Genomic DNA, 15,407 nt, shown 5'->3' with positions numbered 1-15,407 from the left:
GGTGAACACAGAAAACACATGTGTTACTTTATATTTCTTTACTGACTGCAAAACAGCAGCTAAATGTTTCTATGGACTTGATCTGATTTAAATCCCAGTTTTAGAGACTTCATGCCAGCTGGCAGCATAGTGAGATGTTCATTACATGAAATCACAATGGCTCTGTTTGTATTGTGAACAATTTTTCCGACATCCCTGAACGCTCAATGAAATCTTGCTTTACTGTTTTATAATTAAAAGAATTCCACTCTCAAGGTTTCATTCGAGTTCGAACAAGTGCTCCTGGTCATTTCCAGTCCTGCCATGCTGCAGAGTGACTGGTTTCACCGCCGCCATCTGACGCTCTGGTTCATCCAGATTCAGTTTTTCGTCTTTGAGGAAAAGAGACCTGCAGTAGTTGAAAAACCAAGACATTTGAAAATCCATTTTAGTACGAAAGTCGTTTGATATCTGGACTTTGCAATAAACTCACTGCTGGACACGTGCAGAGATATTTTGGTGACTGTGGCCGTTGCTCTCCTGTGTTTGACTCCTGGAGTTCCTGCTCACACTTTCCTTCGTGAATCCTGGCAGTGATGTGTCAGCCAGCGCTGTCTACAACAAATGGATAAAAAAAAAAAAAAAAAAAACTATTATCACAGATCTACCAAAAACCTTTAATCAAGAGGTTGCACTCAAACCATAGACTGTATATAGGCTCAAACACACCCGCTCACCTGTAAACTGGCAGTCAGAGCTGCCCCCAAAGCAAGGTTCGAGGTCCCATTCTTAATAAGTGATGGACTCCTGCAGAATAACAAAGGGTAAATCATTTTGAGATAGGCAATGGCCATGTCTAATTTATGGAGAGCAAATCAATAACATGTATATATTCCACTGTTAAAGAAAAAACACGGTAAACAGCAGTAGTTTGAGGCAAGGTCAGTTATGATGGCAAATAATTCATTGGAGTGAATCATCGGGACAAGGCCTCGAAACTGTCGTCATAGTTACTCTCATCATAATCCTTAATTCATTACAGACAATAAATGTTCAATACAGTAGATGTATTATAGACACGCACGCTTGTATTTGCTTTATGCTTTTTTAATGCATTTGTTACCTTCTGTCAATCGATGAGCCCCAGTTTTTTTCTGTTCAGTGATATGCTAACACAGGGACTTCAAAACAAAACAACATTTTCCTAATTAAATTCAAGGTTTAAGGTTAAATATTAAATTGGATTCGTGGAGGACAAGTAGTTTATATTGTATTGGTCTAATTTTACAATTTGTAAGGATTTATTTATTTGCATGTTAATTACACTTCACTCCACTGAGCAGGAGATGATCCCTGATCTGTGTTAAAAGCCAGAGGCGGCAAAAGAGTTTTCTGTTTTTCTTCGTGAATACTTAAGCAAAGACAGAAAACCTTTGAGAATCTCTGCTTCGTTCATTTTCAATAATTTGCTGTCTTTTATTTTCAATGACATCGTATTATTTAGATTGATGCCTTTGATGTTTTGTTTTCCTGTTTGTTATTTGTCCTCTATGTGAAGCACTTAGAAGGTGCTAAATAAACAAAGTTATTATTGTTATATTCAAACTGAAATACAAGTTGATAATAAGAAGTCTGAATCAGGGTGTTATCTACTCTACCCTGTGATCTTCTGGGATCTCCTCCTCTGGAATTCCACCTCATCCACCGTCCACACGGCACCTTTCACATTCTCCACCCGCACAAAGCACTTGTGCAGACTCAGGTTGTGGCGCACAGCGTTCTGATCCAGAGAAAATCAGAGCGGAGGAGCTGTGACTGAGTACATCTTGCATAAATCAGGTGAGACACACACGCTGCTATCACAGAGTTAATTATCTGCGAGGGTGATACCTTCCACGTGGCAGCGTTGCGTCTGAAATAAGCGAACGTCCGTGTGAACCAGTTGTAGATCTCATTGAGCGTCAGCTGCATGTCTGGTGCCTCCATAATCGCCTGACCATGGAAAGGAAATAAAACAAAACATGATCGGATCAAATCAAAGCCATGACTGTTTCAGCTCTAATAAAAGACAGGAGGGAAAAAATAATACAATCAAAAAATCGGAGCCAATTTTCATCATTTCATATATCATGAATAATTTTTGTGAATTTTAAAATAACTATTTAAGTATTAAAGCTAATAGCATTCTATAAAGATTGTGTTCATGATCCACTGATTTGGACATGCTTTTTAATTCATTCAATCATCACTGTACATTTAAAAATAAAACTGTAAGATGTTTTTAAAAAGCTCAGAGCCCAAGATGACCTGTTTGAAATCATTTTTTTTATCATTCAATACTAGCTATTTACAAAAATCAGGTGATTTTAGATGGAAAAGTCACTTTTATAACATAATGTTTCAGCTTTGGACAAGTAATGTAAATGAATGAGCTCACATAGAAAACATCTAGATACTTGAATACGAAATTTGAAGAAATCATACACATAAACGCCAGTGAAACACACACATACACACACACACACACACACACACACACACAAACACACACACACACATGCACATATATATATATATATAAATATTTTAGAAAGAGCTCAGCTTTATTGAGTCAAAGATGGTACCTGTCTGATCAGTGTTGCGTAGGTGAACGGTGGTCTGATGTCACTGTTCTTGTAAAGCTCATACTCATTTTCTGAAAGAAGAGAAAGTAGAAAGTGGAATAAAGCTTAGAGTGACCACTACACTACATGAGTTGATATGTGGAAGCAGGTGGATGTTTTGTAACCTGTGACATCTGTCTGTGTGCCACAGTGATAACTGAAGCAGATTTCAGGTTGGTTTGGACTGAATTTGTCCAATCATCACAAATCTTGGTAGATATCTTGAGGTTTAAATTAGGAATAGGTATACTAAACTATACTGTATACTAATACTATAGTAAGCATTTCATCATATCTGTACCTCACACATATCAGTGTAGCATGCTCTGAAGGCAAGTATTAACCAAAATCTGTACAAGTGGGCGTGGCCCATCCCAACTCAAGATGTATTCGAACTAAATTGATAGAACCACATATCAAGACTTGCGGTTGTTATTACAAAGCTTTTCCACAGCATTGATATAATGGGTACACCTCATATATGCCCAAAAAATACATTTATTATACAATTAAGCTATTTGATTGGCTCAGTGCATTCACATGTGATTGTGAGGCCTCATTACAACCTCCGTCACTGGGAAAGAGGAAATCCCATAAGGAAACCATTAAGGAGGTCGCTCCATCAGGGTCCTCAACCTGTCAGCTCTGAAAGTCACCACCTCACAATCTCAGTTGGGTGGCATTAACAATATATTGTCATTTTGCTGACCTGAATCTTGCAATTATGAAGTTGTAATAATTTCACAACACTAAGACATTTTAGAGATGTAGCACATGACATATTCGAAATTAACCCTCTCTCTTTGTGCATTTCTAGATCTACCTGAGGACAGCGAGTAGACCAGAGGGTGCTGACGACGTCTCATGGCCCCGGCACATCCTGTGTGGGGGGGCGACTCCTCCTCACAGCCCTGGGATGGAGAGCTGACAGGACCCAGAGATTGGAGCGGAGAAACTTGTGCCCCGTCCGAGGAGCTCAGCGAGGTCAGGTCGCTGGTGACGGACCCGAGCTGAGAGCGACACATGCAGACGAGGTTAATAAGGCGGCAGGCGGAGTGACAGACAAAACAAATCAGACAGAGAGAGAGTCCCAGTGTAACAGAGCGATTCGATTCGCCTCCTCAGAGGTGAGCGCACTAATATCACAAGAAATTATGGTTAATTATAGGGTGAAATTGTTTGGTGAGTGTTTTGATTAATGTGCAATATTTGCAAGATTAACAAATGATTAACTTCTACACAGAGTATTTCCGCAGTATGAAAACACAATGGTGGCCATGTGATGTCAACAGCTAGGCGCCAGAGGGGAAAGAAACTGGAAGGATCTCGTCAGGCAGCTAAGACTTATAGGTACAAAGAGAAAGGACCTTACAAAAGTAAAACTTTTTGCAGACATGCATCTGCATGAGAAGGTTCAAGGGTTTCTGACTATCTCATATTGTTTTGTTTCAAAGAAAAAACCAACATACATACAGACCAACTCATCCGACTGTAAAAGACTCCCGGGTCAAATACAGGCCGGCTGCATCCTCATCCAGAGGAGATAAGTTTGCAGCCAGACACATGGTGTTTTGACTCCACACCACATATTTACTGTTTTGCACACAGCTCCTTATTGCCACACACACACACACGCAGACACACACACACACACACACACACACACACACACACACACACACACACACACACACACACGCAGACACACACACACACACACACACACACACACACACACACACACACACACACACACACACACAGAGTTCACAGCTCATTTACTCTGTTGCTGACGTTCACACAGCTATTACCACACACACTACCTTTGGAGCTTGTGGGTCAGCAGCCATATCAGTCCTATCAGGCAACTGTTGACTCGGGGGTGCAGACAGCGACTGAGCTTCTGGAGAGGGCAGATGCAGGTGAGCCGTCATCGCCCGCAGACGCTGCCGCTCTTTGCAGAGCTGTTAGAGGAGATGGAGGGGGGGAGAGGGGATCTGTGGATGGCGTCGCATTCAAAATCACCGAGCACAGATCTTTGAAATGGGAGGATGTGAACCAGACACATTTCGAAAAGTACATTTTCCTGATGTGTCAAACATCAGGAGGGAGGAGGAGAAGGTGTTGGCTGAACATTACATGAATATACTGAGAGAAAGAAGGTGTTTAGTTGGAAGAGAAGTCGGTTATGGAGAAATAATATTCTATTATTAAATACACGCACTTCTAATCAGTGCACCCAGTTAGATCGTCATGGTGCAGATTTACATCATTACAGGACAGGTTTGCATGCAGCTCTAACTTTTGATGTTGGACACATTTGACCGGACTCATATTTAATACCTGAAGCTCCAGCTGCTGAACCACCTGCATCTGGACTCTGCACTGCGCTGTGCTCCTGTCATCCAGAGTGTGTTCACTGCCTATGTGCCTGCAACACACACAAGAGCATCGAAGCAACGCTCCACTGAAAATTCTGCTCCATAGTTCTACAGACCAGTACAATATACAAGTCCCCAAATAGCTGTCAAAACAATGTTTAATATTTGTAACTGCTCTGTTGCTACAGCTGACTCCAACCTTTTTATCTCTTTGTTTGTGAAACTCATGTCTTATCGTTGCATTCAAGTCACAGAGATAAACATCAGTGTGTCTGAAAAATAGATGAAGCTTGTTATACAACACTTTGGAATATTCCAGAATCCTCTTTTCTGTATGAAACAATATCCTGCTGCATGATATATACAATTATACCCAAGCTATGATTATTTCCTATCTAGAATCATCACCCTGCGGATGTGTGCCTCCACAAACCAGTACATTTCCAGTCTACATACGTTTATTTCTTACTCTTATGAGGTCACTGTGACCTTCACCTTTGACCACTGAAATCTAATCAGTTCACCTTTGAATCCAAGTGGCAACTGGTTAAAATGTGAAGAACCTGAAGGCAGACTTGAGATATTTATGTTCAAGAGGCAAAAACATGTTTTTGTGTGGTCACTGTTACCGTGAAATTTGACCCTCAAAATCAGTTCAACTAACTAAATGTAAGAACCAAATTTGAAGAAATTCCACAAAAGTGTTCCAGAGATCCCATGTCCACGACAAAGGGACAGACAGACAATCCAAAAACCAGTTGCCACTTGCAGCCACCAGAGAGGTGACTTCAAACAATTTTTAAAAAATTGTTCTGCAGAGCTATTTAATATATGGTTAAGAAAATTCTGAAATTGCAACTTGGTAACTAATCAAAAATCTGGGTAAATCTTTTTTTTAGTTTGAAGGATCTTTGACAATTCTGAAATTATGCAGTAAACAGCATTAGGTGCTGTTAACCAACCTCCAGAGATTTATCCTTCAGAAAGACAGATGCTTAGTTCTGTCACTCAAATGTAATGATAATTCATAAGAGTCTCAAACTGGGGCATTTCACTGAATGAGTCATTTTCTACTGCAAATATTAAATATTACTTTGAATCATAAACAGACATTTGAAAAACGTGTGGAGCTGAAACACATTAGGATGGAGTTTAAATACCTGATGAACTGGTTCAAGTTCTCACACGTGGTCTCACATCCGGGCCAGTTACACACACCATGACTGTAGAGAACATGTGAAGCGGCACGATCAGCACTAGACGAGAGAGGTGAAGAAGGAAAGTATATATTGTCATCATTAAAAAAAAAAACACAGCAGCCAAACAACAGTAAGAGAACAAGAGCACAACAACACAGACATGAGAGTGTTTTCTTTTCTGTTCGGGTGGAGGAAAATGACAGAGAGAGGTTGCAAGGGGAGCACTGAAAAATAAATGGAAAACTGTTTACTTTTGATTTGGGATATGTACTCATGTAAACTTTTTTTTTTTCTTCTTTTTCTTTGCATAACCACTTCAGGTGGTGGAACACAAAGGAAACAAGCAAAAACAAAATCTATCGTCCCGAGGGGAATTAAAAGTGAAGCCTCGCTGCAAAAGACAACGCCTCCCCTCCCACACCTCCACAAGAAGGAAACGTCTGCCGGTGACAAGTGCTTGATGTTTGAAGAGAGGGAGTGTCTGTTTACAGCAGGAGAGGACTGGTCTCACCATTCGGTCGTGCGAGGAGAGGGAGACGGCTGGACATCGGCCTGTCTGCCCCTGACTTGTGTCGACCTGGTGTCGTTAGTGGAAGAGTCATAATTGCTCTTAATCGTGGTTTTATCTTCAGTGAATCCATTTGTCAGCTCCTTCCATATCTGCTGCAACTCTGCTGGGCTGAAACCCACTGAAACATAGATAAACAACCAGTGTTTGTAAATCCTTTTGTATGTTGAGCAAGATTATGATAAATACTGTTGACACATGTCCTCTTTTTAAATCTGTTTCACATTTTCATACTCGTTCTAGAGAAACTGGGAAAGCATCTCTTTCTCATTAGCCATTTTACTGTAATCCAGGAATAATTACAACTACAATTATTTTTCTGTCTGTTTGTATGTGTAACGCATTTCTAGCACATATGGCATGTGTATTCTAAATTGCCTGACGAAGTGCAGTGTCGAGTGTTGGCACAAATTTTCAGATTTTCTACGTTAAATATAAATACAAATTTAACAAACAGCCAACCAGCACTCTGCCGACATGCACTGTATAATGTATACAAAATAACAGCAATTCAGTAAATCATTCAAACTACAACATAAGCCACACATTGACTATGAAATCTTCATTGCAGATAAATCAGTTAGGATGAACGTCCAGTAAAAAGTGAAGGTATATTGTAGAACTGTTTGAGGGGAACTCACTAATGACAAGTGATAATTCTGGAGAAGACTCCAGAACCACAGAACTAACCCTAACCCTTGTAATAAATGTAAAGAGCAGTGACCTGGAGGGAGGGTAGAAGAGGACAGGACCGGTCTCTGCACCCGGAAGAGTTGCTGCTGCTGCTGCTGCTGCTGCTGCTGCTGCTGCTGCTGCTGCTGCTGCTGCTGCTGCTGCTGCTGCTGATGGAGCTGGAGGAGCTGCTGGAACACCAGCTGCTGTGCAGGGAGCTGGAGGAGACAAACACAGAACAACTCATTTAGCAGTAGACTCTGCCCATGCTCTATTGTCTTCTGATAATTTTCTGGATTTTGAATCTGGATTAAAATCAGTGATATATACAAGCATCTGTCAAAACATCCCTTATCTATAGTACTTCACACTGAGTTGACTTTCCTGACTTTGAAATCTCACGCTCACAATCTCATCTATGACGGGTAGAGACATAGAACACTGCATTGTCAAAACAAGACCAAGCACATGAACATGTCTCTTCATTAAATATATTTAAGTACATGATTACTACTACTTTACAGGATATATTCTGGACAAAGTGTAGATATTTGTCTATATATTTGGTCTCTATTTTATTTAAAAATAAATATTTTTATGATTTATATAGTCATTTTATTTTTTGTCAATAATTTATTTTGTGTCTGCCTGTCTTCTTCCATCTGTCTGGTTATAATATGATATCATTATTTTTTCAGGACACTGCTGAATGTTCTTCTAGATACTGTAGCAGTTTATTTAGAACCATTAAAAAGATTTCAACACCAACAATTATTTTATTTGTTAGATCTTATTGGACTTCCTCATAAAAGCTCTTACCCCAATATGGATAAATATAGATAGATATATAGATGCACAATCAGTCAGGTAAATTGAAACAAATAAATAACAACAGATAATAATAATAACAAATATAATAGACAAATCATCACTTGCCTCCTTGACTTTCTTGCTGGGTTGCTGTTGAAGCAGCTGCAGGTGAATCTTTTGTTGTTGAGTCTTGTAAAACTCTTTCAGATGTTGCTGGAAAATGGTGAACCATAATTTCAAAGACACGCAATTCATTCTCAAACAACTTGCAATGAAATTGTTTAAATAGTAAACTTCAATATACATTAAGTTATAAATGGCTAACTGTAAAAATATTTCTGTCCCCAGAGCATTTCCTTATTCAAGTATGTGGTTTTGTTCTCAGATCAGACAGTGGTTAGTGTTTAACACTTCCAAAGCACTTTGACAAAAAAATTTAATATATTGGGTTAGATGTTCATATTCACAATCTTAGGTCTGTGGGTTAGTTTACTAATTTGTATTTTATTTTCAACAGTATACTCACTAATGCTTGGTAGTTGTGTTTTGCTAGCTTATTTTTTCCTTTAGAAAACAATTTTTTTCAAATATCTGTCAAGATATCATAATGGTGAATTATGGTCAGTTGGCTAAAACATGGTTTCTCATTGTGGTTTTGTGTTTGTTGGCCTCTGCAGACCTTACTTAGTTTCACTTAACTGGATAGTTAGGATGACAACTTAACAGTTAATTAGGTTAAGTTAATATTAACTTAATATTGCACTACATTTTTTGTTGCATTGTGTTAAAGAATTGATTCACTGAGTCGCTATATGTTCAGTTGGCTAGGCTAACTTTATATTGTATTGCAATTTTAATGCAATATATTATATAACATTAAGTACTGTAGTTACAGTGTGGACAGTCATCCAGGGTATATTGCAATACATTTATAGTCATGTTATATTGCATTTTCCCCTTAAATTACAGTATTTTCAGTCCAATAAGTCTTTGTGTAATGCAAAAAAAACGTTATTATACAAAGTCAAGTTAACCAGAGTCCTGTGCATTGGAAACAAAAACACTTGTACTTTATAAATACCTGTTGGAGCAGAAGAGCTTGTTGCTTGTGCTGGATCAGAGCCTGCAGCTGGTTTGGAGAGAGCAGCTGTTGAATCTGCCGAGGAGACATCATCGCCAGACACACCTTCAAGAGGAAGAGGAGGGATACGATGAAGCAGGAGAAACAGTCTGCAGAGTGAAGGCGAGAGGACAAGTGCATCCGACGGAAGGCAAGTGTCAAGTGTTAAACAGTAATAACCATCCAATGGGAATCTTTCCAATCCAATTACCAAACAGTGCTGTCAACCTTTTGTGAACATCCTAATGTCGGATTGTGTCATTGACCCCAAATGAGATGGGAGATGGGCTGACCAGTTAATTAGCAACACAATTACATGCTTGTTGTGACTCTTAATAGAAGTGTATGGGTATTAATAAAGGCAAACACTGGCAGAATAATAACCGATCTGCACTGTTACTGATTGAGCGTCAAATAACAGAGTGATTGTCTCCGTCTCCTTCTGTAGTCAAACAGAGGCAGCGGCAATTGCCATGACTGCATTTTTAAAACAACAAAAGGTGCTCACAAATTAAATATATTGTTTTACAAATTATTTTTAAAATATAATATGAATATATAATATAATGAAATAGTGCTAGATTTTTTAATTTGGGGGGAAAATAGATTATTATTTCTTTTTCATTTTTCATTTTTCTACACAGAAAATGAAATTTTCTCCACGTATCTGCAGAGGCTGTGACTTGATTATATTCTTCATAGGTCTCAGTAAAACCTCACTTTATCTATATTGGTATATGATCTTGGATGTAATAAAATAAGACTTTTGAGATATTCCCACACAAGTTTCCACCAGACAGTTAAGACCCTCAAAAAAACAATAAATCCGATAGAAGTAGTATCAGAGTATCTGAATTTCTTGTATCTGTTATTCATGATTTGGTCGTATTTAAGATTTAAACAATTATTATATTGATTAATATGCTGATCAACAAAAAAAAATGTATGTGAGTTAAACAGTTTCACGAAGCATTAACAGACAGTTATATTTGATTGATTTTCATTATTGTGTCCTGTACATTATGTGCCCAGCCTGAAGCACCATTATTTAGACGAAGAATAAAAAAGAAAGAAAGAAACCAGCCTCAATATTAACACGAAACAAATGAAGCATCCTGGCGTTTTAGAAACAAAGGTATAGCAACTTACGAGCATTTAACCTATACAACCAATCGGTCATTATCAGTGAACCAGAACATTTCTGAATTTTTAAAGGACATTTTATGTATTGTATAATCTTAACTCTATACAATACAGCAATACAGAATAGAGTGCAATTCATTCTCAAAATCTGTTAATTCACTCAATCTGTTGTCCACACAGGGATGTTTTTAAATAGACTAACGTTTGCTATAACACAGGATTTACTGCCATTAGTGTGCTTGATTTGAATATATGATCATAATTTCAGTTTTACCACAACATCTTTTAAAAAATGTTAGTCACTATCAAACTGCAAGGTAAATTATAATTAAATTATTTCTATACATATATTATAATTCAGCTTCATCAAAAACAGCTGTAAGATCTGTTGCCAATGGAGAACTGTGTGATCAAAAGGAAAACCTTCTTATTGACCCTGTTTTCAGACACATTAAGCAAATGATTCCATAGATTATAAGTGAAGTCTTTCTCAGTTAGTAATAAAGCAAGTATCTGTGTTTTTTTTGACAATAAGAATAAACTAATATCAGACACAAAGTAGTGAAGAAATAAGATGCAAATGTGCAGTATTTATTCAACTATTTAAAGTTTTTATGTACACGAGTTCTCTACATGCTAAGGGAACAGGAAATTGGTTTCTCCAAACTTAATATAACCAAAATCACCAAAATCAACTCATCTCAATAAACATCCTCTCTATGAAATAACAAAACACGTAGCTAATTATAATAGAACTTGAACCAGTCAACAAACCTGGTGTTTCGACCAGAAGTCAGCCACGTGTATGACAGTGTGCAGGGTAGTGTAACTGAGCCCAACAGCTAATTTAAAGATGCTGCCTTAGACTCGGGAAACGGTGATGGACAGTTTTATGAATTTTCTGACAATTTAATAAATGATAGCAAACTTAATTACTAACTAATGTATCAGAAAAATAAAAACAGCTCCAGGTTTAGTCCTTTACTTTCTGTGTCTCTCCTGGATTTTCTTTTAAGCAAAGTTTTAAATAAGGCACTGACACCATTTGAGTGTGTGGCGTGCTACACAACAGATTACACATTGAGGCCCTGCTCTTTTATGAGAGACGCCCGCCCTTCACTGTCAATACTCTTCAACTGTAACATTTTAGAGTTTAACATTTAAAAACTTTCATATCACAAGTCATTATTGTGCTTTGAAGACTAGATTCACGACAGACAACATTGTCAACAGTGGTGATCATTGAGATGAAACCATTGATTATGCCCAGGAGCAATGTTTTTATAATATTGTTCAAATATTTTAAGGTGTTTGAAGTTTAAGGCCTTTACAAGTCCTGATCAAAGTGAGTTAAGAGAACAGGATGAGGCTGTCGGGATGAGGAGCCGTCTGAAGGAGACGGAGACGACCACACACTCATTACCTTGTTGTTTCACTGATCCCTGAGATTAAGATTCCCAGGTTTGGAATCCCAACAGACAACCATAAAATGCTCTTGGGCCATGCTCATTTCACTTTTCATTTTCCCTTGCATCTGCTTGGCAGAGATCTGTGGACAATTACTCCTCCTCGGCTCTGACATGCAAACTAATAATTAAGTACATACAGAGTTTTCTGCATGTCACCTCCCAGCTCGGATCAGATTTCAAATAAATTCCCTGCCGCTGTCCACAGAACTGCAGGCTTGTGTTGGCTGTCCTGTCAGAGGATGTCCAATGTGGAGCTGACTGGCTGTATTTCTCCTGACATCTGTTTGCCTATTTCCCGCTTATGAAGAGAAGGAAGGAGGAAGAGGAGGCGGATGAAAGTACCTGTTTATGGTGGAGACTCTGCCAGTTTTCACCACTCACTCCACGGCAGGAGTCCCCATTAACAACCGTCTCTGCCGCACTGTTGTCTGTGTGACTGAGCAGGCTGCTGGCGGCTGGAGTTTGACGGGCTGCCGTGGGACTGAGAGGAGACTCAGGCATCCCAGCTCAGGTCCTGAAAGAAAATATTCAACAACAAATAAACCAAAAATACACTGAAAATACACTTCAGCATAGCTGCTACATCACACCTTCATGTGGCTTTGCACTAAACACAAGGCAAGAAAGAAAAATATACTTGTATGTTTTAAGCGTGTGTGTTTTATTATAGGGCATACAAGGAGAAAGAAAGAAAGAATATTTGCACAATTGAAACAAACAATGCAAGGTTTGAAATCTAATGAAATGCTGTAGATACAGTTTAAAGAACCACACATACGAGCATAAAAACCAACCTCTCACATTCACAATCACTGGGAACAAACAGGAGTTTTACTTCAAGTACTACAAGACAATAAGACACTGTCATCACATGTCCATAGCAGAGAGCTCTTTGATGCCTTTAAATCTCCCAGAATAACATTATAAGCATACGTACCATTTAGCTGAAGACAGAGCAGCCGGGCAGAGTTAGTGTCTCCCACTCATACGGTTTGGAGTGAGGATGGGGGAGAAAGTGCTCCAGCTGTGTGTCTACCTGAGAGGGAGGAGCCACAGCTTCAGTCACTAAAGTAGACAGACAGGGGAAAAGAAGTTGATCACCGGGTTGTGAAAAAAAAGATGAAAATCAGCCTGAGCTTTTTTTATTTTAGGGCTTGAAAAATTAAATTAAGAGAACATACCTGGTGAGTAGTGGAGATTTTCTACATTCAAGCTTCCCTAGAAATCCACACTAATCAATACACAGCAAATCTAAATTGCAATAATGCAAAGATTATTTATATTGTGGCATTAAAACATGATCCTGTGATATTTAGTTACCCATTTGGCAGTGAGAGAGAATGCATTCATTTCCTTTGTTGATATTCATAGCCGTATGCAATCAAGTAACAAAAAAAAAAAAATGAAACAAATATCCTCAATGTGAGTATCGTTTATTGTCTTTAATGGTGAAAACAAAGGGCCCTTTGAGAAAAGACAAGTATAGTTGTCTGTGACTTTATTTAGACATAAGAAATTTAAACAACAAAAAGAGCTCTGTGGCTTCAACTGTCAAACTGTTATCAAAGAGCTATTTACAGTAGGGTAGTGCACTTTTCCTTGAATAGCACATTAGTGCGTCTACAACAAACAAATAAAAGTGTGTTGTTTGGCACTGCTGATAAACACCTGGAGTGCAGAAGTTAACCACAGACACCCGAAATGACTCTGATATGATAAAGCTTTATACAGGACGTTTCTCTACAGTCACATTTTCATGTTTTTCATTCTCTTCTATGTAGTATTATGTATTGGGGTGGCTGTGGCTCACGAGGTAGAGCGGGTCGTCCACTAACCAGATGCTCTCCAGTGCAGTTTGATCCCAGTCTCCCCTATTCTCCATATCGAAGTGTCCATGGGCCCAAATGGCCCCTGAGTGTAAGTGTGATGTGGGATAGAGAAAGTGCTCCATATACATGTATGAATCGTGTGTGCATGGGTGAATATCAAAACCTGGTCTGTAAAAAGCTACATCAATACAGACCATTTATTTTTGCTTTTCCTTTATGCAAACCTAAAGCTGTTTTTCTTTCAATGTCAGCTCTTTATTGTGGGACATTATACAGACTGCAGGTGCAGCAGAGGCCAGGCTGTTCTAACATCAAGACTCATTCTCCTCTGGTGAGATGAGAGGGATTTCAAGGTAGGAACAGAAGCCCTGAATACATTATTTTTCATTTCACGTGCTTTTATATTTCAATGTTTATTTCTTGTCATAGTGCAACGAACAAACAACATAAATATACAGAGTAATATCTTCGACTACCACATGTCAAAGATTAAACTATTTTTACTATGTATGTATTTATGTAAGAGACAGTTGAGCATTGAGGCCAAAATGTTTCTTTCTCTCATACAAAACATGTAGGGCAGATATAAGAGCAATTAATGATTGAAATGTAGATATTGTTACCAAGGTAACTTTCTGCCACCTACTGGATCAGTATTTACCTGTCCTGAAGCTTTTATGGAAGAAAAAAGGAGCACACGAGTGTTCAGTGTATTCAGACACAGGAAAAAACCTGACTTAGCAATTCCAGGGGTGAAATTAAAAGTTCACTCTGTAAGGCAAAGGTTATTTTTAACTCTTTAGGGATTGGGTTTACACACCAGCAGCCAGGAGTCCTGGGGGGTTGTGCTGCTGGTGTTGTGATGTCATGTTATTAGTGTCCATACGGTGCAGTTTGTGTTGTACCAGTAAAAGTGCCACATCAGTGTGGTTGACATGAAATCAGCACTGTGTCATCCCACGGGGGGGGTTGTACCCAGCCCTCATGGACACTCCAGGGCAGACAGCTTTGGTGAGTCCAGTCCAAATATACCGATACCTCGGGGGGGGGGGGGGGGGGGGGGGGGATGACTGGGGCGATCAGAGCAACGTAGGAGAGCGAAGGTTTAGGCTGTGCATTCCTAAGAGAGGGAGTGTCTGAGGAGCTCATCGTGGTCTCTGGAGGATGAACTGGTTCTGTGAGGATACTCCCATAGGTGCTGACAGCCTATAGTATTCAGTACTAGTACTAGTATAGTACTGACAGCCTGTTTTTTCTTCTACAAACGAAGTGTTAGATAGATGTTGTCTTCTTCTTCCTATCCCTGTATTTATTGTATAATTTTTATTAGTTTAAGTACCCTGTCTGTATCCGATCCCACATCCTCTGACAGCTTGGTTCTTTCCTGTTGGACATGGACAACACTGGACGTCTCCTGTCTTCTATGTAACTTAACATGCCTTTATACTGGTCATATCTTAGGGTGAAGGTCACCATTCTTCAGTTCAGACAAATGACTGTAGCTCACTATTAAAATGTGCATTATTTTTGCTCAATGAGATTATGATTTAACCATTTTGCCGCTCTGATAGACA

The 15,407-nt window shown here is 38.9% G+C and overlaps 1 protein-coding gene across 1 annotated transcript; it reads right to left on the bottom strand.

Annotated features, from left to right (window-relative positions):
- Nucleotides 1–258: 258 nt before the first annotated feature.
- On the bottom strand, nt 259–12,511 carry LOC133009730 (forkhead box protein P2-like). The gene is made up of 17 exons (XM_061077265.1): nt 12,347–12,511; nt 9,354–9,458; nt 8,399–8,485; nt 7,645–7,680; nt 7,487–7,514; nt 6,734–6,911; nt 6,184–6,279; nt 4,986–5,073; nt 4,539–4,606; nt 4,466–4,499; nt 3,466–3,652; nt 2,604–2,674; nt 1,870–1,971; nt 1,638–1,759; nt 717–786; nt 473–594; nt 259–388 (listed from the first exon to the last, which is right to left on the bottom strand). The coding sequence occupies exons 1-17, from the start codon at nt 12,503–12,505 to the stop codon at nt 259–261; spliced, it is 1,683 nt and encodes a 560-aa protein (XP_060933248.1). The 5' UTR covers nt 12,506–12,511.
- Nucleotides 12,512–15,407: the final 2,896 nt, after the last annotated feature.

The sequence above is a fragment of the Limanda limanda genome, chromosome 8 (genome assembly GCF_963576545.1).
Source record: "Limanda limanda chromosome 8, fLimLim1.1, whole genome shotgun sequence".
Taxonomy (NCBI): domain Eukaryota; kingdom Metazoa; phylum Chordata; class Actinopteri; order Pleuronectiformes; family Pleuronectidae; genus Limanda; species Limanda limanda.
The sequence above is the reverse complement of the archived record's forward strand: the minus strand, read 5'-3'. Positions and strand labels throughout refer to the sequence as shown.

Excerpts from the sequence above, each read along its gene's own strand:
- LOC133009730 (XM_061077265.1), bottom strand. The coding sequence starts at position 12,505 with ATGCCTGAGTCTCCTCTCAGTCCCACGGCAGCCCGTCAAACTCCAGCC. Across the intron at positions 9,459-12,346 it reads AGAGTCTCCACCATAAACAG|GTGTGTCTGGCGATGATGTC; the intron begins GTACTTTCATCC and ends TTCCTCTTGAAG. Across the intron at positions 1,760-1,869 it reads GCAACGCTGCCACGTGGAAG|AACGCTGTGCGCCACAACCT; the intron begins GTATCACCCTCG and ends TCTCTGGATCAG.